General features: G+C 43.3%; 1 protein-coding gene and 1 long non-coding RNA gene across 3 annotated transcripts; one reads left to right on the forward strand and one right to left on the reverse strand.

Annotated features, from left to right (window-relative positions):
• Positions 1-1,200: 1,200 nt before the first annotated feature.
• Positions 1,201-22,166, reverse strand: XPA (XPA, DNA damage recognition and repair factor). 2 transcript variants are annotated; one of them, XM_028518819.2, is made up of 6 exons: positions 21,930-22,166; positions 15,283-15,393; positions 14,171-14,276; positions 11,560-11,725; positions 9,662-9,779; positions 1,201-1,461 (listed from the first exon to the last, which is right to left on the reverse strand). In XM_028518819.2, the coding sequence occupies exons 1-6, from the start codon at positions 22,099-22,101 to the stop codon at positions 1,313-1,315; spliced, it is 822 nt and encodes a 273-aa protein (XP_028374620.1). In that variant the 5' UTR covers positions 22,102-22,166; the 3' UTR covers positions 1,201-1,312. The 2 variants fall into 2 exon arrangements, with proteins under 2 accessions (XP_028374620.1, XP_035877849.1); XM_036021956.1 differs by lacking the exon at positions 21,930-22,166 and adding an exon at positions 21,550-21,772.
• Positions 7,016-8,678, forward strand: LOC118499738. Its single transcript, XR_004902261.1, has 2 exons — positions 7,016-7,241; positions 7,451-8,678. It is a non-coding gene; the product is annotated as an uncharacterized LOC118499738 (long non-coding RNA).
• Positions 22,167-22,430: the final 264 nt, after the last annotated feature.

Here is a 22,430-nt window from a genome sequence, read left to right on the forward strand (position 1 = left end):
AATCTGAACCTAAGCCCGTGTACTCACAGGCCCCTCACCTCCCAGTGCAGCCGTGCTGTTGTCGGCCGCCTGGCGCCTGCCTCTGGCGTCATCAAGCTAGAAGCTGTGTGTGTGTGTCCCAAGAAGATCTTACTGCCCATTCAGAATCAATTTTTACTGACCTCTGATATTTAGCATAGCATATCAAAAATCTGTGCAAAAACACATTAAGCTTTTCTATATTGACTACTTATACAGAGGAGAGTTAGGAATCACAGTCTCAAGCCTCTTTGGTTTGACTAGTTTTGACTCGTGCCTTTCTGTAAGCATAATCTCTAAGAGCTGATCTAGAAAGAAAAATGAAAACGTATCAACTTCCTGTGTCTTCTATTTATAGCAATAGGATAAAAAAGTTATATCAAAAAATGGCATGAAAATAGCCAGTTTACCTTAACTTGTTGTTTTTGTCAAAGAAAATTGCATGCACTGTGTAATCACACATACTGGATGAAATCCTCTCGCCAGCTGTAACTGTCTTGGAATCCTCCTGAGACAGCAGGGGAAGTTCTGACCAGCTAGATGGGATCCAGGTGTCTGGGCGGACACCAGGCTGCAGGTGGTCTTCCTGCTCAGGATTAAGTTAGAACATCTGTAAGGCACTTAGTATAGTGCTTACCTGGCACCTGATAAGTGCCCAGTCAATGTTAGAGAGTTGTGATAAACTTACTGTAATTACTGGTTTTCCGTTTTAATCCAGATCTGAAATGGGCTATCTAGCGCCTAGTAGCAGGGCCTGTGAGTAAGCCCTGCAGACAGAGAAGACACATCAGACTCCGGCAGCTCATTGCTGTTCATTGTCAGCCAGCACTAGTCTGGCGGTAGCGCCCTGACCTGGAGACAAGTGGTCTAGAAGTCCTAACCCAGCCTGGGGGGGGGGACCGGGGGGGGGGGGCGGTATCAGCCACCCTCCCTGTTGGGATAAGAATCCACCTTCTGCCTTTTCTAAGAGCTTGTCCTCCTACCCGAATCTGAGGTTGGCCTGGGTTTCTCATTTCTCAACTCCAGCGTCCACCTAACACTTGCAAACCACTGTGCCGCTCAGCCCCCGTCCCTGTCCCAGCAAACACGGCCACAGGCCCGGTGTTTTGTCCACAGCTCGACATGCCACGCTTAGGTGAGACGTGCTCTCGAGCCACAGTGTACGTCCTTAGCACTGGAACATTATTTACACAAGCGTTTATTCATCTACAAAGACTTTTTTGGTGAATTCTGAACAAAACCAATCTAAATTTATCTGAACGTAAAATTCTAAAACCGACCACTAAACTAAAAATCACATTTTCTCATACGTCAGTTCATGGCCACACACGGTGCATATCTTTCGGTACATGTCATCTTCCAGGTTTTCTTCTGGTCCGTACTCGTGCTGGTGAGTAACCATCTCCCTTTTCCATAAACTGCTTCTTACTGCTCGCCGTAATTCTAAAGAAAAACAAACAAACAAAACAGTTTTTCAGTGGTGCTGTTCAGCTGAAATTCATCAGGTATGCACGTGTGTATTTTTAAAAAAACAGTTTAACTCCGACAGATCAAGCCTGACTACACAGACTTACGAAATGGGAGACTCAGAAACAGAGTGTGTGGGTTAGAGAGAGAGCAAAAAACAAATTGAGTAAAGAACAGAATTTGTTCAAGCAACTAATTATGGAAGGCACGACGCCACAGCAGGGAAGCGGAGGCAGCTGGGATGACCGAGGACAAGGAGCATTTTAGGTTCCGTGTCAGTCAGCAGCTGCTTCATTAAGGGACATGTCAAGCTTTGCAAGAAAATGAGAAATCCAAGAAGTCCGTCACTAAGCTAATGTTCCATCTTAGAAAAACTGGTCATGCAACTAGTCTATTAAATTCTTTATCCTGTAAAATGAGCAATAACTTAGGAGAGGGACTGCTAATAATTATTGCAAAGTATAATCTAAACATAAGAATCAAACTATTAAAAGCTAGAAAGAACCACAGAGTTTTTATTTCATTTTATTTTGCATGTAGAAAAACTGAGCAAGGATAGCATGTAAATCCAGGTCATTTGTTCCAATGTTTACAACTTTTTCCACTTGGGAGTTCAGCTACTAAGTTCTCAGTTCCTAGTTTAATGAACAAAAAGCAAGAGTAATTGTTTACAAATTTTTCTACTCTGACCAATGATCCATCAAGCCCAGAACTACGTTTAACAGCAGCACAACTTAAGGGAGAGCATGTCAGTTACCTCTTACTTCAACTATGAGAATCAGCATACACCAAGGAATCACATTATTTTAATCCATCTTAGATCTGTGATAAGCAATATCAAAATACTACCTGAATCTCTGTTTTCAGCTTTTGTCATGTCATGTGGACAAGCAAGCATACAGAGCTGTGTACCAGGCACTGCGCTAAGCACGTTATAAACTACACTTAACCCTCATGACCCTCAGAACAAGTACAGCTAGCATCCCAGCTGTCCAGGCGAGCACCCGAAGGCACAGAGGTCAGGTGGCTGCCGTTGGTCAAACAAGCCAGTTGGCAGCAGAGGCCCTCAGCCACGGAGTTGTGCTGCCTGCCCGTCATCCCTCCAGCAGGAAAGCACTCTATCTGAGGAGAGGATTTGCGAGCTTCAACGTGCACACCTCAGTTTACCCATTAGAGGAAACAATGTTCACCCAGATTCCAATCTTCATTCCTGTATCTTCTGAAGAATGCTGATTTTCCTAGACAGCTGAAATGCCCTCTGTCCTTTCATTACTTCCTTTTACCTTAGGACAGTTTCTAAATGAATGAATGAGTTGATAGACTGACCCGAACTGCACAGGTGCCCTGTGGTTTCAGGTGACAAGCAGAGGTCTCCTGTGGGAGCCCGGTACCTACTTCTCTGGCTTTGTTCCGAAGCGCCCCGGCCACTCTTCCTTGACTGCCCCGCGGAGGGAACCGCTCCACGTGACTGCGTCCCAGTCCCTGAGCTGACAACCTCTGCCCAGTCTGAGCACTGTGTGAACTCAGGAGGAGGAAAGTATTAACACTAAAAGAATACTCAGAAATCTAGCTCGCTAGCCACAATTGGTCATATCCTTAGTATTTACTAGATATTTCTGGAAAAACACACTAGAAAGCAAGAAAATACTAAAAACTGCTGTCTATGATTTTCTTGCCCTTGTTTTCCTTCTTGAACAATCCAGTCCTACAACCATGGTTAAGTGGAACAAGTAGAGCAGGCGTCTGGGGGAAAGCAGGGCAGCCCAAGGAAGGTGAGGAGAGGAGGCAGCCACAGCGATGGGAAGTGAGTTCCCCTACAGGGGCCTCAGTCAGCTGACTAGATTAAGGATAATGGGAGTTCAGGTTCTCGCTGTCAGAGAGGCGAGCTACAAATAAGGGAGAAATTCAGGATGAACCCAAAGTTTTGGGTTGAATGTGGTTCATCAGTGTGAACTCAAGGTTTCTATCCATACGTATGGGCAAACAACATGTGTTTTGTGTAGAGAACAGAAAGGAGTGCTCAGTGAATGATGAAGACACGTCAAAAGGACAGGAGCCAGTCCAAAGATACTCCTGTTGGCCCAAATCTGAGACAATCAGCACCAAAATAAGGATGCAAATACTCAGTAACGTTGAGAAGAACGGGAATTAGTGAATCCATGCCAACAATAAAAAAACAGACAGGGAAAGGATGCTGTAGAATGCGGGCTGCTAGCTGGTTAGATGCAGAGGGAGTGCTGAAGTGAGAATTTTTACGACCATCGTACTTCAGACTGGTCCCAGCAAGAACCAGCCACAGACGGATGCCAAATTCTCGAGAAGTGTTCAGGAGAAGCATGATGTTTGCGAGGTCTTAACATTTTTCCTCCTTATCAAATAAAAAATAAATATCAATATCACCACTGAGGACAGATGGACCTCATGCCTTTCCATGTGATGCCCTGAGAAAGACGTGTCATTCGTGTGCTGTCCCTGAAATGCATAATTCAGATGTAACCATCAGACGAATCAGAAAAGCCCCACTGGAAAACATTATTTCTAAAAAGTCAGAGCAGGAGAAGGGAAGAGACTTTTTAAAATGTCACTGTCATAAAAGACAAAGGCTGTGGAAATAGTCCAGAATAAAGAAACTCAGAAAGACGCAGTGCCTAAAGCCGATACTGATGCCCGACGGGATCCTATTCCAGAATGGAAAGTCACACAGGACACAACTGGGTAGCTAACAACAAGCGAGCGCAGATTAGATAACAATATCCTCATTACACTTTGATTGTGTACGAGAACACTACTGTTCTTAGGAAAGGCTGCAGTTGCAGGGGTAAAGGGTGATGTACCAACCTGCTCTCCAAGGGTCCAGGGGAGAAAGGGTGTGTGGGAGGAGGATGCAAATGCTGGTGTAACTGGCACCAAGTGTGAACAGCGGGTAAACCTGGGTAAAGGATATGTGTGTCCCTTGTACTAGTCTTGCAATTGCATGCAAGTTTGAAATTATTTACAAGTGAAAAACCGAAAAGGTAGGAGCTAGCTTGAAGGGGCTTCCACTGGCCAAACTGGGGACAATGAGCATCAAATAAATGCTAGGAATGTACCGTAACACAGATTTGAGAAGAACAATCTATGAATCCAAATGGTACTAAAAATGCTCTTCTTTCCAAAAAAAGCCAAATACTAAGGTTACAGAGAGAATAACAAATAGAAAGTCACCATTTATACCCACCCTAGGAGTACGCAATCACTGACTCAGGCCAGAAGCACCCCTGTGCGCTAAGGAATGAGGTGTTCACATAGTGTCGAGAGTCGGGCAGGCGCTGCCTTAACCGAGCCACTGAACAGCCCCACTCCCCCAGCGGAGAACTGGTGTGTGTCTCCTGAGGCAGCGCACTCGACGGCACGACACCTAGGAAGCGTTCCTCCCAAAAGCATCCACCCCACTCAAGTTATGAGGAAACTGGCTGTGAATAAAACCAAATGAGGGTCACTCTCCAAAACTGGGGGCCTGGACTCAAGAGAGGGAGCCTCTTTCTGTCGGCTTGTATCTGTTCTACTTCACAGGGAGATGGGGCGCTGTGACTTGGGTGTGTTCCAACAGGACAAGGAAGACTCACTCCCCCTTCCTACCAAAGAATGGACTTGGAGGGGAGTAGTGAGGCCAAAAAAAGCCATTTTCATTTGTGTTGTGCCATGTGAAAACTGTCAACCCTTTGAAGTTAAGAAATGTCAATGCCATGAAAGAGGAAATCCTTGAGTGGCCCTGGGTCCCCTGACTAAAAGGCTGGCACAGACATCAGGACAACTGGGGAGAGATACACGTACTAGACAGTAGATGGCGGCATTGTATTGATGGCCAATTTATTAGGTGTGATCATCGTTTTTTAGCTCTGCAGAAGAAAATGTCCTTGTTTTTAGGAGGTAACTAACATGTTGACGAATTAAATAAGAATCAGTGTCTGTAAGTAATTCTTAATAGTTCAGCAAAATAAATGTGTATGTGTGAATGAGAGAAAAAAGTATATATGGCACACTCAAAATCAGGTGAAATACAAATTTGTGTAAAGATTAGTCCATTTTTCTCATTACCTCATTTGAGCAACTTTGGAAAGGGGGGCTCGGTCACCTCCTGAACACGAGAAGGGGCGGGGAGGTCCGAGACTTGAGGAGCGTGGGGAAAGAGGGCTGGGAGCCTCGGCGGGGGGCGGGGGGGGGGGGTTGGTGAGGACAAGCCGCGCAGCGCTGGACGCCCGACTGAAGCTGGAAGGCAGCTGGTGTGCCATGTTCCAGCCTCTCGGTCCCACGGGCTCAGAACCCCACAGCACACGGCTGTGGACTAACTACCTCACCTGGAAGTGTATTAAAATGCATGAAAGGTTCAGTCTCGCTACTGATATCTTCAGGGACTGCTTACACTTTTTACCCAAATAAGTTTTCCCTAGAATCCTTGTTTCAATGAAAAATTTATGTTCTATCATCACTCTAAAACATGCATTTTATCTGGCTTAATATCTTAATTTTGCAAAAGAGGCAGCCTGTATTCAAACAAGCTGAATGCTACTTGTGAGGTAAACTCACAAGAGAACTAGCTAAGGGAGACCAGATGCTTTTAATACTCGATAGGAAGGCAGGAAGTTTTGACACAGGGTGCCCCTCGTTAACTAGAGAAAAAAATCACCAGGAAATGACAAAACCACCTCAGAAGCTTTGATCTTATTTTGTCCTCCGTATACTGAAGCAGAGGAACAGGAATCGAGTCCTTCACTCTCCGAGAGAAGCCAGAGAACAGCCCTAAATTATACATAACCACAGGCCCAACGTGGAAAATGTCCCCAAAATCAGAAGGGACCCCCGAATGGAATTTCCTTACCCACCTCTTTTGGGGGGTAAGTACACAGTACAAATAGTGAAGGTGAATTGTTTTTAGAAGGCTAAGCTCTAACAGTACCAAGTAAGAAAGCTGAGTGTAACTATAGAGAAAAGCCTCATCTCCTCCATGTTATTGTGGAAAGGAGGCACGCGAACCCCAAAATGTTCTGTGGATCTAGTATCAAGGCCAAACCGCATTTTCTGAAATCTGCTTAGACTGAGTAGCAGTGATGCCAGCATTTCTACTTCTGCCTCCTCTGATCTGAGACCTACAACAATGTGAATCTGCTGACAAAATTCTTGCTTGTCTTTCCCCTTATCTATATATGTACCTTATACTTTTAATTTTCTTCTGTAGGAAGATCAATTCTTTCTCAAACTACTAAAGCAGGTCATATTCTAAAAGCAGGGAAATGTGATCTCTTACCTTTCCATAAAGAAGGAAACTTTGTCTCAGCTTCTTTGTGGATCGTAATCAGAAGACAAGAGAACCAGGTTCCAATTTCTTTTCAACTAAAAAGCGTTTAGACTTGCTTCTATTCCTCTCTGTTCTGAGCCTTCTGAGCAAACTGCATAGTAAGCTCCTCGCTTCTAACCTCTACAGCGTCTACTCCACTCTCGGGCCTTTGCGGCCCAGCCGGGAGGGCGGGAGCAGATCCACCGACCGCTACAGCAAATCGACAAGGAGAAGCCGCAATTAAAGGAGGCATCATGTTGACGTCTGCAGATTAAATACCAGAAGACAATGGAGTGATGTTCGTACAACAGAGAGAACTTAGGTTTTCATGTGCAAAAGAAACAGAACACTCAGATTGGCAGGGACTTGGAAAATGCACCATGCGTGTAACCATGTGGAAACATCTCCTCAAGAGACATGCTTCTTCCAAATAAGAAATGAAGTGAATTGCCCTGGCTGGCATAGCTCAGTGGATTGAGCTTGGGCTTCAAACCAAAGCATCGCAGGTTTAATTCCCAGCCAGGGCACATGCCTGGGCTGCAGGCCATGGCCCCCAGCAACTGCACATTGATGTCTCTCTTTCTCCCTCCCTTCCCTCTCTAAAAAGAAATAAATCTTAAAAAAAAAAAAGAAAGAAAGAAAGAAATGAAGTGAATTGAAGAAATCGGCCTTAAGAGACCTAAGGAAAAATTCAGGACAGATTCAAACTTCAAGCATCAGGAAAATCCATAGCAAGTTTATCCAGTGATTAATAGCAATTTAATATAATGAGAAAAACAGCCAATTATATTTGAGTTTATATTTTTTACAAAATACCTATGAAAATTGTGTAGAGCTTAAATGTTATATTTATACTAATATTTATATTATATTACCTTAATAGAATTTTTATAGGAAAAAAGCATAATAAAATGACATAGATGCCATAATCTTTTGTTAGTCAAATTATAAAAATTTAGTCAACCTTAAATGACACCTTGACCAAACTACAGAAATCGTATCTGAGAAAAAAGCCCTCCTTTGAAAATATTCCTTTACTTTGCAGGTACAACTTTCTAAATCTTTTCCCCGTATGTTATTGTCTGCACTAAAATACCATCAGAAAGGGGTTTAAGGAGGCAGCGCAGAGGGAAGAACGGAGGTGACTCAGGGACAGTAACCCCAGGCTAAGACGTAAGTGGTTCACAACTATGCCCTCTTCTTTCATATCCCTTAAGATGCCTTTTGGTACTTTATCCTTCAAGGCTCTCCTTGATGTTGGAAGAGAGAAAGGGCTGGGGTAGAACATAGAAAAGATAGAAGTCTTTCCAAACCCTCCCCGTTAGCCCTTGCAGGTACTGTGGAGACTGGGGTGCAGCAGGGGCTAACTGGGGGAAGACTCTTCGGTGAAACGCCCTTCTGTGGCGCAGCCTGCTGGGGGGCACTTCTCTGCAGAGCCATAACCCCATGTTGGCCACACCCTCAGATTCTGGAATCAACATTTTAAGTTAATTAATTTACACAGAGACGTACATAAAGACGTTTATAATGGGGCTATTTGTACTGATACACTTATGGTAAACTTCACAAATGTCCGATAGTGCCTCCATTTTTGTAAAACACATTTCTAAAGTGTTTATGCGTTGAAAAGAGCTGGGAAGACAGACATGTTACTAACGGCTGCCTCAGGGTAGCAGAATCACGGGGCAATTCTTTGTAGCTATCCGACTGTTCTACACTGCGAACGAATTACTCCTGTAGTGAAAATGGGGGGGGGGGGTGCAGGGGGAGTCCCCTCACTAAGAAGAAACAAGGCAGCTAACTTTTTCTTTGTTTTTTCCTTTGTTTTTAAGACATCTGAGCTATCTTCATTCATCCTCCTAAACCTCTTCTAAATTCTCAAAACATAAGCAAAATTATTTACTACAGCTAAGAGATTCATTTTAAATGGATCAATTTAGTACACGTACTACCCAGAATACACAGAAAATTCTCCCTGTCTATATACACTCTACACCACACGGGGGCGCTACAAATGCTGTGTGAAGAACATGCCTGCTTTTCAAGGCTTCTTAGGGATTCTATGATAAAGCAAAAAGTGCTCTTCATTCTCTTGTGGCACCGTGTTCATCACCATCACAGTACTTGTCACACTCGACTATGATTTTAAGTTTACTGGTCTTTCTCTTCTGAGAACTGTGACTCCAGCAGTTACGTTAACACAGTGCCTGGAACACAGCTGACAGTAATTACTGGATTCATTGATGGAGGGCCGGAGGGAGGGGTGGTTGAAGACTTATGCACATGTGCATGGACAGACAGACACGTGGACAGAGGAATGAGTGTTCCAACGCAGACTTTCAGTCCTGAAAGCCTGGCTCCAGTCCCAACACTCCAATAATTAGGTGACAGGTTGCTCTACCTTTCTAAGTTTTTTATTCATATATAAAATAAAAGTGATTAGACTGACATTGAAAGGTTCCCTCTAGCTGCTAAGTTAGACGATAAGACTTAGCCATGATTTTTTTCATTTTAAGCAATTAGAGAGGATTGCTGGTGGGTGTCTCTGCCCTTTATAACCCTATGGTCATATTTAAGACTGAGCTGATGCCAGATCTTTGCCCAGAGACACATCCTCAGATATAACAAGGTTCGCGTTAAGTGAGGGCCAACATGCTTTCTCAGAACTGCGGTGCTGGGCGGTTTCAACTCGGAGCCTCAAACACCAACTACGGAGGGCAAACTCTCTTTTCTTCAATGCGTGCTGACAAAACAGATTCCCACCTACTGACGACAGCACATCTTTAAACGGGAAGAACTCAGCTAAAGGCTTTTTGCAAAGCAGTGAACATAGTCCTTTATGATATAAACGTAGCCACTTACCTTTTACTTTTTTATCAAACTTCTTCTGTTTCATTTTTTCTCGGTTTTTCTGTCGAACTTCCTTCGCTTCTTCTAATGCCTCCTGACTACCCCAAACTTCCAGGGCCCTCTTCACAATCTACAACACAGGATCCGTGTTTGAATGAGTTGGGATTCAGAGTCGTAAATTATAAAGTTACAATTACAAAGAATGACCTAACTCAAGTACAATTTTATAAATACTCAATTGAAATTTAAAACATTTTAAATATGGATAAAAACCATTCTATGCCCATCTCTACCTAACCCTACGAGACCCGCAGTAAATGAGCGCCAGCTCCGATTACACTCGTAACAGGCAAGCTGTCCCCCGACCGTAACTGTTTCTCTGACTCGCTCGGCATTGTCACGGGAGCCAGCACACCTGTGAGCACAGTAAGTCAGCGGGTCTGCTGGGTGCTGGCAAGCTCACGCCCGAGAATTTACTTACTAGTCACAGCAGATCTAAGCATGCAGTAATCTCCAAAAACCTCCCACCACAGGAAATCAATCGCTTCTACCCTTCTCCTCCTGAACCAATAATAGTGTCCATCTACTTGACTAACTTCTGATCTTTAAAACATGTATTTTTAAAACTCTGGTAGCTGAATGACCTAAAAAGTCTTTATTCTAGTTTTAAAACTTTGGATTATATATATCTTTACTCTTTATAAAATTTATTTATATTTAGGAGAATAATATACACAGTAAGAATTATACTCAGGATATCTCTCACACTATGTTAAGGGAACTAAAATATCGATCAGTATATCCAAATTCGAATTTCTTCTTAGCATAATAAAATGATATACTCTTATTTCAATAGTTCTAGAACACATTTTCTACAATTTAACCCTCTGAAAATGCTGTATCACCAATGTGCTTAACAGTGCTTTAATTCTGAGTCAAAAGTGATTCAGAAGAATTGGACTCTTAATGTAAAGAAGTTTCAGAATACCTTAATAAATTTGTTACACTTGCATTTTCCTACCTATGTACACACAAGTGTGATACATAGCAAAAGAGTACAGTAAGTCTAACGGCACTATCTCAGTGAGTAGAAATCACACACCACGTGGTAAGGAAGCACTGGATCAGTTTGGTTGAATGAGCGCTTTTTCATTTTTAATGGTGCATAAATTAATGGTCAGTCTTCTCATTGATATAGTGTCTTATATGTTTAATGAAATTCAGTGTATGTCTGCTTTTACATGTGGCTTCTTAATTTTATTTAAAGATACTAGAATTCTGTAGTAAATTCCAAGTCAAACTGCTCTAAAGCAATGCCTCCCAATATTTTTTATATAAAGGCACAAAAAAAAGTCACAGTACTTGCACCATTCTGGAGTAGCTACAGGAGGCTGCCTGTGTGAGGACACCCAGCCTGGGTACTAGCAGCCCCAGGGGTCAGACTGTTAGGTATCTCGGCACACCGGCGATACGACAGTGGCGAGAGGAGGTGGGAAGGTCTGCCTGGGACTTACTGGCGCTGCATGGACACCTGATAGGGTTTCAGATGAGTATTCTTCCCAGGCAGAGTTAGATTTTAGGTGTTTGTGAAATTCCTAAATCTTGTTTTAAAGGTTGAGGGGAGGGCAGGAAAACAGGGTCTGACTCTTATTCCAAGCTTTTTCAGTCTCCCAACTGTACTCCTAATCACTCAACAGTAAGACGTTTGCTCCAAAGTGCTGCACCAAAAATCAAAGTAAGAGAACACATTTCTGTCACTATGAATGACTGCGACTCACACGCAAAGCAACAAAACCCCGAGGATCTTTTCAACTCTCTCTGAGCAAAAGCTAAGCTAATTACGACTAGTTTCTTGTTCAAATGTTGCCTGCCCAAAGGTAAAAAATGACTAAATATAACTTATTAGAGACCTGTAATTTTAAGTAGAGTTTCATATCACCCCATTGTGAATGATGAGGATTCTTCTTCACAATGAATTTAAGAGGTGGCTCTCTTTTTTCTAAATCACAGTCTTTCAGAAGGTATTCTTGTTTTGCTTCTGTTTTAGTTATAAGTTTGTGTTTATCATCAGCATCTCTGAAAACAAGTTCATTATATAAGTTAGTTATTTAAAATAAACTAAGTTTTCAAATAGCCCAACAACCTCGGGGTATGCATGCCAAAAGGAACATATAAAATACTTTTTCCTGCAGCTCTCACGGTCAAATTAGCAGCAGAAAAATCCTAACAGAAAAATGCATTATCTTCTACATACTCTGAGAAGCTATATTAGCAGCAAATCCATATCATTCAACATGTTAATAATTTTTTTCTACTTATTTAAAGTCTCTTTTCCACAAAGGATTAGAAATGACTCATAAGAGTACAAGAAATACAAATGAGAACTAAGATCCAATAAGTGAGAAAATATAAGCTAAAGCATGAAGTCGGGGTGGGCAGGGTATAAGAAACATAAGCATGCGAGGTCCAGCGGCCCCAGCACAGCTACGTTTCCAGCTGGCTCTGGGCTTTCCAACGTCAAGGTCAAAATGGAGTCATAGTCAACTACGTACTTCTCATTCACTTGTCCTCTATCTACATGTCAAGTATTGTTTGAGGCTTAAGGAATACAGCAAAGAATGAAAAAAGCGTTGTTGTCATGGAAGTTACATTCTGGTAAAGGCGACGACAGCCTTTACCAGCCACCACAGAAACATAATGACAGATAAAGTGCTATGAAGGAATGTAAAGAGGGTGAAGGGATAGAAATTTTCAGATTGACTGGGCAACCAGAGAAAGTCACTGATAAGGGGACATTGGAGCAGAGCCCTTAGGAAGTCAGAGAACATTCTGAATGGCTAGAGAAAGGATGTTCCTCACAGACAGAAGAGCAAATGCAGAGACTCCGGGACAGGAAAGTGCTTTGCAGCTGGACAGCAGGGGCTGCTGTGCTGGAGGGTGGCTTAAAGTAAGTGACAAGGAGTGAGGAGAGAGAAAGGCAGAGATAAGCAGTGGCCTTGTAATCAGTGATGCAGGCCATTTTATTCTAAATGGGTGAGAAACCATTACAGAGTTCTGAGTAAATGCTGAATGGAGAAGATACTAACAGTGCAGAAGTTGGTGTGGGGGCGGGGAGACCAGTTAAAAGATCACCACTGCAGTGGTCCAGGCAAGAGCTGACGGTGGCCTAGTCTAAGGCAGTCATGGGAGAGAGGATGCGAGTATGGTGTGAGCACAGAGACAGATGGTTTCGGAGTTAAAAATGGGACAGCAGGGAAAGAGCCAGTGCATGAAGCTGGCCTTAACTGAAGTGACCCAACACTGAGGAGGAGGCACAAGCAGCTCAGGGAGGGGAGACTAAAACTGAAAACACCTGTAGGCTGAATGATCTGGAAGCACCAACTAATGGAGGGACAGGTAAACTGCATTGTACTAAAACTATAATCCCGGAAGATGCTGAAAGGAATGGAGGACTGTGTTCCTATGTGTATGTTTTTAGACTACCTTACAACTTTTTTTAAATGGATATATCCACTGCTTTCATTTTCTCATGGAAATAAGATGATATGTGCTAATTCAGTTTCCAAAAGCTACCTACACTTTAAGGAGAGTGGCAACACTGTGGACCTTACCCACTCACTGTGCGCATCCCTGACACCACCACTGACATCCCCCACTCTGTCAGTGGGGACAGAGCTCATCATCTACAATTCCAGTGGGTGCCAGGACTTTCCCAGTCACCCATGCGATCATGAAACCAGAAACATCTCCATCCTCTCTCTCTTCCAAAGAGTCTACTCAACAAAGGTCGTCAGTGATGCTGAAAAGGCAGGCCCTCCAGGCAGGCGGAGAGTTGATCTAGCGCTGTAGGTACCAGAAGAGGGACTGGGAAACAGACGAGAGGGCCAAGTGAGATTCCAAGACAGGATCTCCAGGTGTGGAAGACACCGACGGGGTAAACAGCAGGGAGCAGGACAACCACGTGAAGAAGGATTTTTCTGGGCTAATATAAAAAGAGGATGAAGGCCAGGAGGAGAAGAACGGGAGTGACAGAGGAATGTGATTTTCCTCATCTATCCTCGTCCCTGACTGTCCGGGGGAGAAACACGAAGAATGGAGAGAGTGTTCTGGGAGAACCAGAAGAGTGGCTGGAGGGGTCTCACTGTCCTCTCATTCACAGCCCCGACTCTGACCAAGGCGTCGGCAGACACGGAGACAAGAAGCCACCGGGGATCCTTCAGGAAGGGCTAGGAACCTGCTCCTGCGAGGGGGGTAAAGCCCCCCAGGCCAGCAGAAAGCAGGACCTGGCCCCTGTGGCAGGACCCGGGGCGTTCCTGTCTATGGGATGTGTCATAACTTGGATAGGCACGGGCTTCCTGTATTTCTTTGACAACATGGAAACCGCAGAAATGTGAGGAAATTCCCCAATCACAGTTAGCAAAAGAATATTAAATTCAAATGGATTGAACTGTTTTACCCTAAGCCCATATGTAAACATTAAACTTCAGCGATTGAGAACATTGTCTGAAATAAAATAAGTACCTGCAGTTATCACAAGTTGGGAAATCAAAGTTGCTCATAAGATAAGAGTCCATAAATTCTCTGTTACATTCTTCACAGATTGCATAGTCAAATTCCATAACAGGTCCTGAGAAGAAGATTAATTCTTTAAGTTTCCTGCGTTGTGACTGGAACAATGCATTCTCCTCCACCAACAGAGAGAACTGCTTCCTCTTCGTCCGTCCCAACCACTAGACTGCAGACTTCTTGAAGGCAGAGACTGCATTTAGCAACACACCCTCCACAGCTGGCACAAAACTCCTCCAGGCAGAGTAAAGCCAGATGCTGTCAAAGACCGCGAATACCTAGCTAAGGGTCTTCACCCTGGTTCAAGTCTCGGCTTCGGAAAACCACGGCACAGACACACAGAGCAGCACGGGACTGCCGCCGACCCTGGCAACCCCACAGCGCTTCCGCTGCTGCAGCTGAAGCTGGGCTAGGTTCTATCGTACCACTGGCTATCACCTCGCAATCAAATAAAACTTCAACTTGTTCAAAGAGTGGGAAAATATCCGCACCCAGAGGATATATATGGCTATATATAAGTGACTTGAACCTCAGACAATACAGTGATATTCTTTTTTCAAGTCAGGTCTCCCCATCTCATACTTTGTAAACTGACTTTTTCCTCCAGACATAAAGAATGCCCTAGATTTCATCTCTCGGGTTTTGGCTTCTCATCTCAGCCTACCAAGGGAATTCTGAGTGCTTACTCTATCAGTACACTGGCTGTCTCTGCCCACTACGAACCAGCAGAGACCGCATCTCGTTCAGTGCCGTTTCATCAGGACACAGACGAAACGCCACAGGAGCCCAACTGTTGTTTGTATCGGTCAGCCTACGGCAAAGCTGGCTTTGTTCACATCATTTTGCTTAAGTCACAGAAACTGTCAGTGGCGTTAAGTGAGGACTTACTGTCCACAAAACACAAGTTATACTGGTCACTGCCAAATCCGTTTAATTTTTAACCTACTAGCAAAACTTTATTCCTCTTATAAAGCTAACCCACTCACTGCCTCACTATTTAACATCAATGTGCAAAGTCATGCATGATACCCAAATCGGCCAACCTATTTTCTGATAATACACGTTACCTGGTTGATGAACAACTTTTCCAACTGTATGTTCTTTTTCTCCTTCCTCTTCCAGAATGAAGCCTCCTCCTGTGTCAATTATCTTTGGGGCTGCTTTTACATTGGCCACACCTACAAAAAGTAAGCAAAAGTGGTCAACAACTGAACCAGGTAAGCCCGTATGTTCCCTTGTGCACAAACAGAAACTTCCTGTAAATTTAGTATGTGTCAGACAAGACAAGGAATGTCCACTATTGCCACTTCTATTCAACATGATACTAAATAAAGGTCCCAACTAGTACAATACGACAAGAAAACTAAACTGGCATAAAAGTTAGAAAGAAGTAAAACTGTCTTTATCAACAGATGATTTGAGTATGTATGCAGAATATCCATGGGAATCTGTAATCAGAATTTAAAAATAACACCTAGGAAGAGATGTGCAAAAACTCTACACTGAAATACCACTCAGAGAAATCAAAGACCTAAATAAAGCAGAGAAATATACCATGAAATGGATTGGAAGCCTCAATATTGTAAAGGTCTCAATTCTCCCCTAGTTCATCTATTCAAGGCGACCCCCCAGTCAAAACCCCAGCAGCTGTGGGGGGGGGGGGGTTGAGGTGGGAGCTGACAAGCTGACTCTAAAAGTGGAGGACTTAACTACCAGATTTAAAGATTTACTATAAAGCTTCAGTAATTAAGACAGTTTGATAGTGACATGAAGACAAAGAGATCAATAAAATAGAAAAGAAGGTCCTGAAATAGACATACACATATCTGGTCATTTAATTTATGTCAAAGGCTCTGAGGCAATTCAGTGGGGAACAACCAATTTGTTCAATAAATGGCACCGGGACTTATGACAGAGGTGCCACTACAAAACAGTGAGGGGGAAGACATGGTCTTTCCTATACACGAACTTTAGCCCTACCACATACAAATATACACAGGAATTGTTTAAATGGATTATAATCTTGAATGTAAAAGGTAAAACTTCATAAACTTGAAGTACCAAAAATTTCTTAAACATGACACAAAAGTACTAACCATAAGGTCTTGATTAAAATGAAGAGCTTCTACTCATCCAAAGACCTTATAAGAGGGAAAACACAGGATGCAAACTGGGAGAAGCTATTGCAATATGTATACCTGATGAAGGACTCGCATCCGGAATATGCAGTGAAGTCCTGTGAATCAGTAAAAGACAAATAACCAACTTAAAAAAAAAAAGGCAAAAGACCTGAATAGGTCCTTCACAAATAAGGATATCCAAATAGCCAGTAAGCACACGAAAAAGCCATCATCATCACTCATTGGGGAAAAAAAAAACTATTTAAAACCATGATAAAACATCACTACATTCCCACCAGAATACCCAACAGGAAACAGTGGCCTTAAATGACACCTTAGTGATCTAAGCAATCACTAAGGTACATTCTTTTCAAGTGCACCCAGCACATGGTCTAAAACAGACTACTTCAGACCACAATACAAGTCTCAATAAATTTAAAAGACTGAAATCATACCACACATCTGTGATCACAATGGTATGAAACTGGAAATAAATTACAAGAAGAAAACTAAAAAACACACAAACACTGAGGCTAAATATCATGGTACTAAACAATGGGTAAACAATAAGATCAAGGAAGAAATCAAAAGACAACTTGAAACAAATAAAAATGAAAACACAACAACCCCCAAATCTACAAGACGCAACCAAAGCAGTTCTAAGAGAGATATTAACAGCAACACAGACAAGAGCTCAGGAAACTCTGGGACAACTTTAAATATTCCAATATCCAAATGATAGGGGTGCCAGGAGAAGAGGAAGAGCAAGAAGTTGAAAACTTATTTGAAAAAATAATGAAGGAAAACTCCAGATGGCAAAGGAAATAGACATGCAAGTCTAGGAAGCCCACAGAGTCCCAAAGAAGCTGGACCCAAAGAGGAACACATCAAGGCACATCATAATTAAGATTAAAGATAAGGAATCTTAAAAGCAGCAAGAGAAAAGGAGAGAATTACCTACAAAGGAGTGCCCATAAGACTACCAGCTGATTTATCAAAAGAAACCTTGCAGGCAAGAAGGGGCTGGAAAGAAGTATTCCAAGTCATGAGAGGCAAAGACCTACATCCAAGATTACTTTATCCGGCAATGCTTTCATTCAGAATGGAAGGGCAGATAAAGTGCTTCCCAGATAAGGTCAAGTTCAATGAGTTCATGATCACCAAGCCCTTATTATATGAAATGTTAAAGAGACTTATGTAAGAAAAAGATCAAAACTATGAATAGTAAAATGACAACAAACTCACAACTACTAACAACTGAAGCTAAAAAAAAAAAAAAAACAAACAAAAACGAACTAAGCAAACAACTAGAACAGGAACAGATCACATGGAGGGTTATTAACAGGGGTGGAGGGGTAGAATGAAGGGAAAAGGTACAGGGAATAAGCATAAATGGTAGGTACAAAATAGACAGGGGGAGGTTAAGAATAGTATGGGAAATGGAGAAGCCAAAGAACTTACTTGTACAACCCACAGACATGAACTAAGAGGGGGTATACTGGAGAAAAGGGGGTGCAGGGCAGAGGGGGCAAAGGGGATAAAAATTGGGACAACTGTAATAGCATAATCAATAAAGTATACTTAAAAATTTTTTAAATATAAAAAATAGCAATACAGGCCTACATCAAGAAACAAACAAAAACATCTAATAAACAATCTAACCTTATACTTAAAGGAACTAGAAAGAGAACAAAGCACAAAGTGAGCAGAAAAAAGGAAATAACAAAGATCAGTGAAAATAAGTCTAAAAAGACAATAGAAAAGATCAATGAAAGCAAGAGCTAGTTCTTTAAAAAGATAAGCAAAATTGATAAACCTTTAGCCAGACTCAGAAGAAGAGGGCCCAAATAAATAAAATCAGAAATAAGAGAGAAGTGGCAACTGATACCACAGAAATACAAAGGATTATAAAGAAGTACTACACACAATTATACACTAACAAACGAGACAACCTGGAAGAAATGGCTAAATTCCTAGAAACATATAATCTCCCAAGGCTGAATCAGAACGAAACAGTAAACATGGACAAACTGGTAACTGCTACCAAAATCAAACCAATAATAAAAAAATTCACAACAAATAAAAGTGCTGGACCAGATGACTTCACAGGTGACTTTTACCAACACTCAAAGAAAAATTGATACTCATCCTTCTTGAACTATTCAAAAACACTGAAGAGGAGGGAAGGCTCCCAAACTCCTAAGGCCAGCATTATCCTACTACAAAACCAGACAGAGACACTACAAACAAAACAAACTGTAGGCCAATATCCCTGTGAACATAAATGCAGAAATCCTCAACCAAATATTGGCAAACAAAATTCAGCAATACATTTCAAAGAGCATACACCGTGACCATGTGGGATGTATCAATGGGATGAAAAGCTGAATATCTATCTATAAATGATACACTTCATAAACAGAGTAAGGGATAAAAACCACATGATCACAGTAGATGCAGAAAAAGCATTTCACAAAATCCAGCACCCATTTATGAAAAAAATTCTCAGCGAAGTGGGGATAACGGGAACAGACTTCAACAAAATAAAGGCTTTGTATGATAAGCCCACAGCTAACATCATACTCAAAAGGTTTTCCTCATAATAGCTCCAAATTGCAAACAACCCCCCCAAAAATATAAAAACTCTGGTGTAATAATACAATGCTATTTGACATATAAATGAACAAACTACCGACCCACACAACAACGTGGATGAATCTCACACATTATGTTGAAAAGAAGCCAAGCACTGGGATTCCATGTAAATGAAGCTCAAAAAAAAAAAAAAAAGACAGTCTGAGGATGGGTGGTTGACTAAGTGGTAACGGGGAACCTTGGACGGTTCTGGAAGTATCCATACATCAATCACTTTGGTGTTTACATGAGCATTTACATAGGTAAAATTCAGGTGAGTGCATTTTACATATCAATGTACATATGTTGTAAATCATGCATTAAAAAGACAAATTTAATGGTATTATCTTAAGTCATTCTCCCTTTCTGGCCTCAATTTCTTTCTATAGTAAATAAAGAGATTAGACCATCATAAGCCCGTTTCTACTGTTAACGATTCTTACACTATACTGCCTGCTCATCTCCCGATATCCCCCATGGGACTGTTTTTACCGCTCCAATCTGACAAACAGTTAAACATGTCATGAATATCTACTGGATGGATAGAAATGGGAAAATGGACCAGAACATACCAATTTCATGAACAGGGCAGCCAATAATTGGAATGACCATGAGTGCAGTGAGAATTAAGAAGAGGGGAAGCTGGCCTTGACTGGGTAGCTCAGTTGTCTGAAGCAGGGCCTGTACACCACAAGGTTGCAGGTTCAAGCCCCAGTCAGGGCACAAACATAGGTTGCAGATTTGATCCCTGGTCGGGGCACATACAGGAGGCAATCGATCTATGTTTCTTTCTCACGTAGCAGCTGCTAAGCCTTGCTGTTTCCCCAGGCCTTTAGCGCCACCTCTTAGCACCACATTCTAAGGAAGTTCTTCTCAGTCGTTCCCAAGGCACATGTCATAGCACACACTGAAAATGGAAACTGTACAGTCCACTGAAACAGAGTACTACAAATATAAAAATCACAGCACCTACCTAACTCCTGAAGCACAGCGGGTTGTATGCAATGCTACCACACAGTTCTTGGGCAACTGCCTAAGAAATCTTACAGAATATTCATTCTACCTTGCTTTCCGTGATCAGAAGTTTAACTTCATACCAGCCTATGCTCTACTTTGCACCCCTGTTGCACATCCATTCAGTGCAGATGCTCCCGGACTTACGATGGGGTCACTCGCAGACAAACCCATCATAGATGGTAGATCGACTGCTACACTGTAGAGCACAGGCTGTTCACCCTCGTGAGCTTGTGGCTAACGGGCTGTGGCTCACTGCCACTGCCCAGCAACACAGGCGAGCAGAGTACACTGCATATCACTAGCCCAGGAAAAGATAAAAATTCACAGCACATACTCTACAAAATGTGTTTAACTTTCACACCATCAATCAAACCACTCACTATAAGTCAGGAATTGTCTGTATAGATTTAGAAGCCTTTGTAGAACCATGAACATGAATTAATCAATACAAATTAACAACCTTTCATCCAGATTCTAGGATGCCTCAAGCTGAAAAACGAACAAAAGAAAGCCACGAGAAAGCAAAAAGGATGAGACCAGAACCATTAAACAGCGGCTGGAAACTGCAGCTTCAGTGTCAGTATAAATATCAAGACATGAAGCCAGGCTCTGACTGGTGTGGCTCAGTGGGTTCAGTGTCGTCCCACAAAGCCAAGGGTCACCATTTGGATTTCCAGGTGGGGCACATTCCTGGGTTGCAGGCCTGATCCCTCGTTGGGGCACTAGCAAGAGGCAACCAATGTTTCTCTCACACACTGATGTTTCTCTCCCTTTCTCCCTACCTTCCACACTCTAAAATAAATACATAAAATGTTTAAAAAAGAAAGAAAAGACAGGAAGCCAGTCTGACTCTTTGCACTCTTCCTTACTTCTGGCTGATGAAAAAGGATAATAGACAACATAGCTTTAAACTGTGCTCACCCACTCACACGGCTTGGGGTATGGCTTCAGAAATACATGCACTCCACGTTGCAGCGGTAGTCCTGAAGCCTGCATGTCAACCAAACTATATTTCAGGTACCCTGGGGAAAATTATTACTTGACCACAATGGAGGATTACATAAAAGATAGATAGACACATACATACACATGACAGACACTGCCCTAAGGAAGGAGGAAGATGAAATCCACACAAGAATAGCAGCCTTTCTTCCTGAGGTTGAGCGATGCCTAGCATAGCAGAGGCCCCTGGTGGCAAGGAAGGGACCTGAACCCACCGTCAGATGACCTGAGTTCTAGTCCTGATCAGCCTGTGCACTTGGGGGATGAACCTGAGCAAACCCCTTTCCTTTTCTGGTCCTCAATTACCACCTCATAAACACAGATTCCAAAGCCTGCCCTAATTATTTCCCAGGTTAGCTCAGAGAATTTAATTAGCTAGTTTGAAACATGTGAGGGCGGTAGCTAATGTCTGTTTGCTCTTTTTAGCGCTCTGCAGTGGCAAGTCCTACGCTGGATATGGCAAGTTCTCTCAGTCATTCTTTGAGGATGTGGATGAAGGAGAGAGCAGGTGCACATTACCGAAATGGGTTACAGGTCTAAAAGCTTTGTGCAAGGTACCACCTCTGGTACCGGCAGAAGCCGCAGGAAAACAGAAACGGACAGCTGGGGCGCTGACAGGCACCCGCTGGCACCTCCAGATCCGGCACCTCCCGACGGTGAGGGCTGGCAGCTGCATTCCGAAGCTAAAGATCGCAGCTAGACAGCCCGGGCGCGACGAGGTCAGCCCGGGGCTGGGAGTCATCAGAAGACCTGGGTTCTACAGCGAAGCGAGACAGCTCGCTTCGACCAGACCCTCAGCGGATTCCCTCCCGGGACAGCGGGAGGGCGTGCGGGACAGCGGGAGGGCGTGCGCGCAGACGCGAGGAGTCTGCACGCCACACGGGCGACCCGGCACCCGGTCCGCCAGGAGAGGGAAGGGGCAGGCGCCGCCAGGACCAAACCTCCGGTAGCCGCAACAGCCGTGGCCGGGTAGGGCCGGGCCGCCAGCCGGGCCTGGCGCAGCATCAGCGCCCGCTGCCGTTTCCGCTCGATGCTCGCCCGCACAGAGGCAGGCAGCTCGGCCGGCTGTTCTGAAGTCGCCGGCTCCGGCGACGTTTCCTCCACCGCCGCCATCTCCAAGTCCAGAGAACCTTGTCTATAGCCTTGCGCACGCGCAGGTGACACCCAGACGCCACTGAGAGGGAGCGCGCCTGCGCGATTTCAGGAGGACAGGGCGGAAGGGAGAGGCGACGGGCAGAAGCTGTGCACTTCCAGGGGCCGGAAGTACCTGTTAGCTTGTAAGTCGACAGGGAAAACGGTACCGAGATCGTTTTTCAGGACTTGGTCTTCTTTAAAATAATAGTTGCCGTTGGTGGTTTAGAATAGGGGCTTTGGAGTTAGACCTAGGTTAAGTCGTAGCACTCACACCACCTGCGTGATCTTGAACAAGTTATTTATCCTAA

Source organism: Phyllostomus discolor, chromosome 3, assembly GCF_004126475.2.
Source record: "Phyllostomus discolor isolate MPI-MPIP mPhyDis1 chromosome 3, mPhyDis1.pri.v3, whole genome shotgun sequence".
Lineage (NCBI taxonomy): Eukaryota > Metazoa > Chordata > Mammalia > Chiroptera > Phyllostomidae > Phyllostomus > Phyllostomus discolor.

Coding starts and splice junctions, on each gene's coding strand:
- XPA (XM_036021956.1), bottom strand. CDS start 21,730: ATGACTCCCAGCCCCGGGCTGACCTCGTCGCGCCCGGGCTGTCTAGCT. Junction 9,780..11,559: donor AACTCTACTTAAAATTACAG/GTCTCTAATAAG, acceptor CCTGTGTTGTAG/ATTGTGAAGAGGGCCCTGGA. Junction 1,462..9,661: donor GTTTGATAAAAAAGTAAAAG/GTAAGTGGCTAC, acceptor GTTTTTCTTTAG/AATTACGGCGAGCAGTAAGA.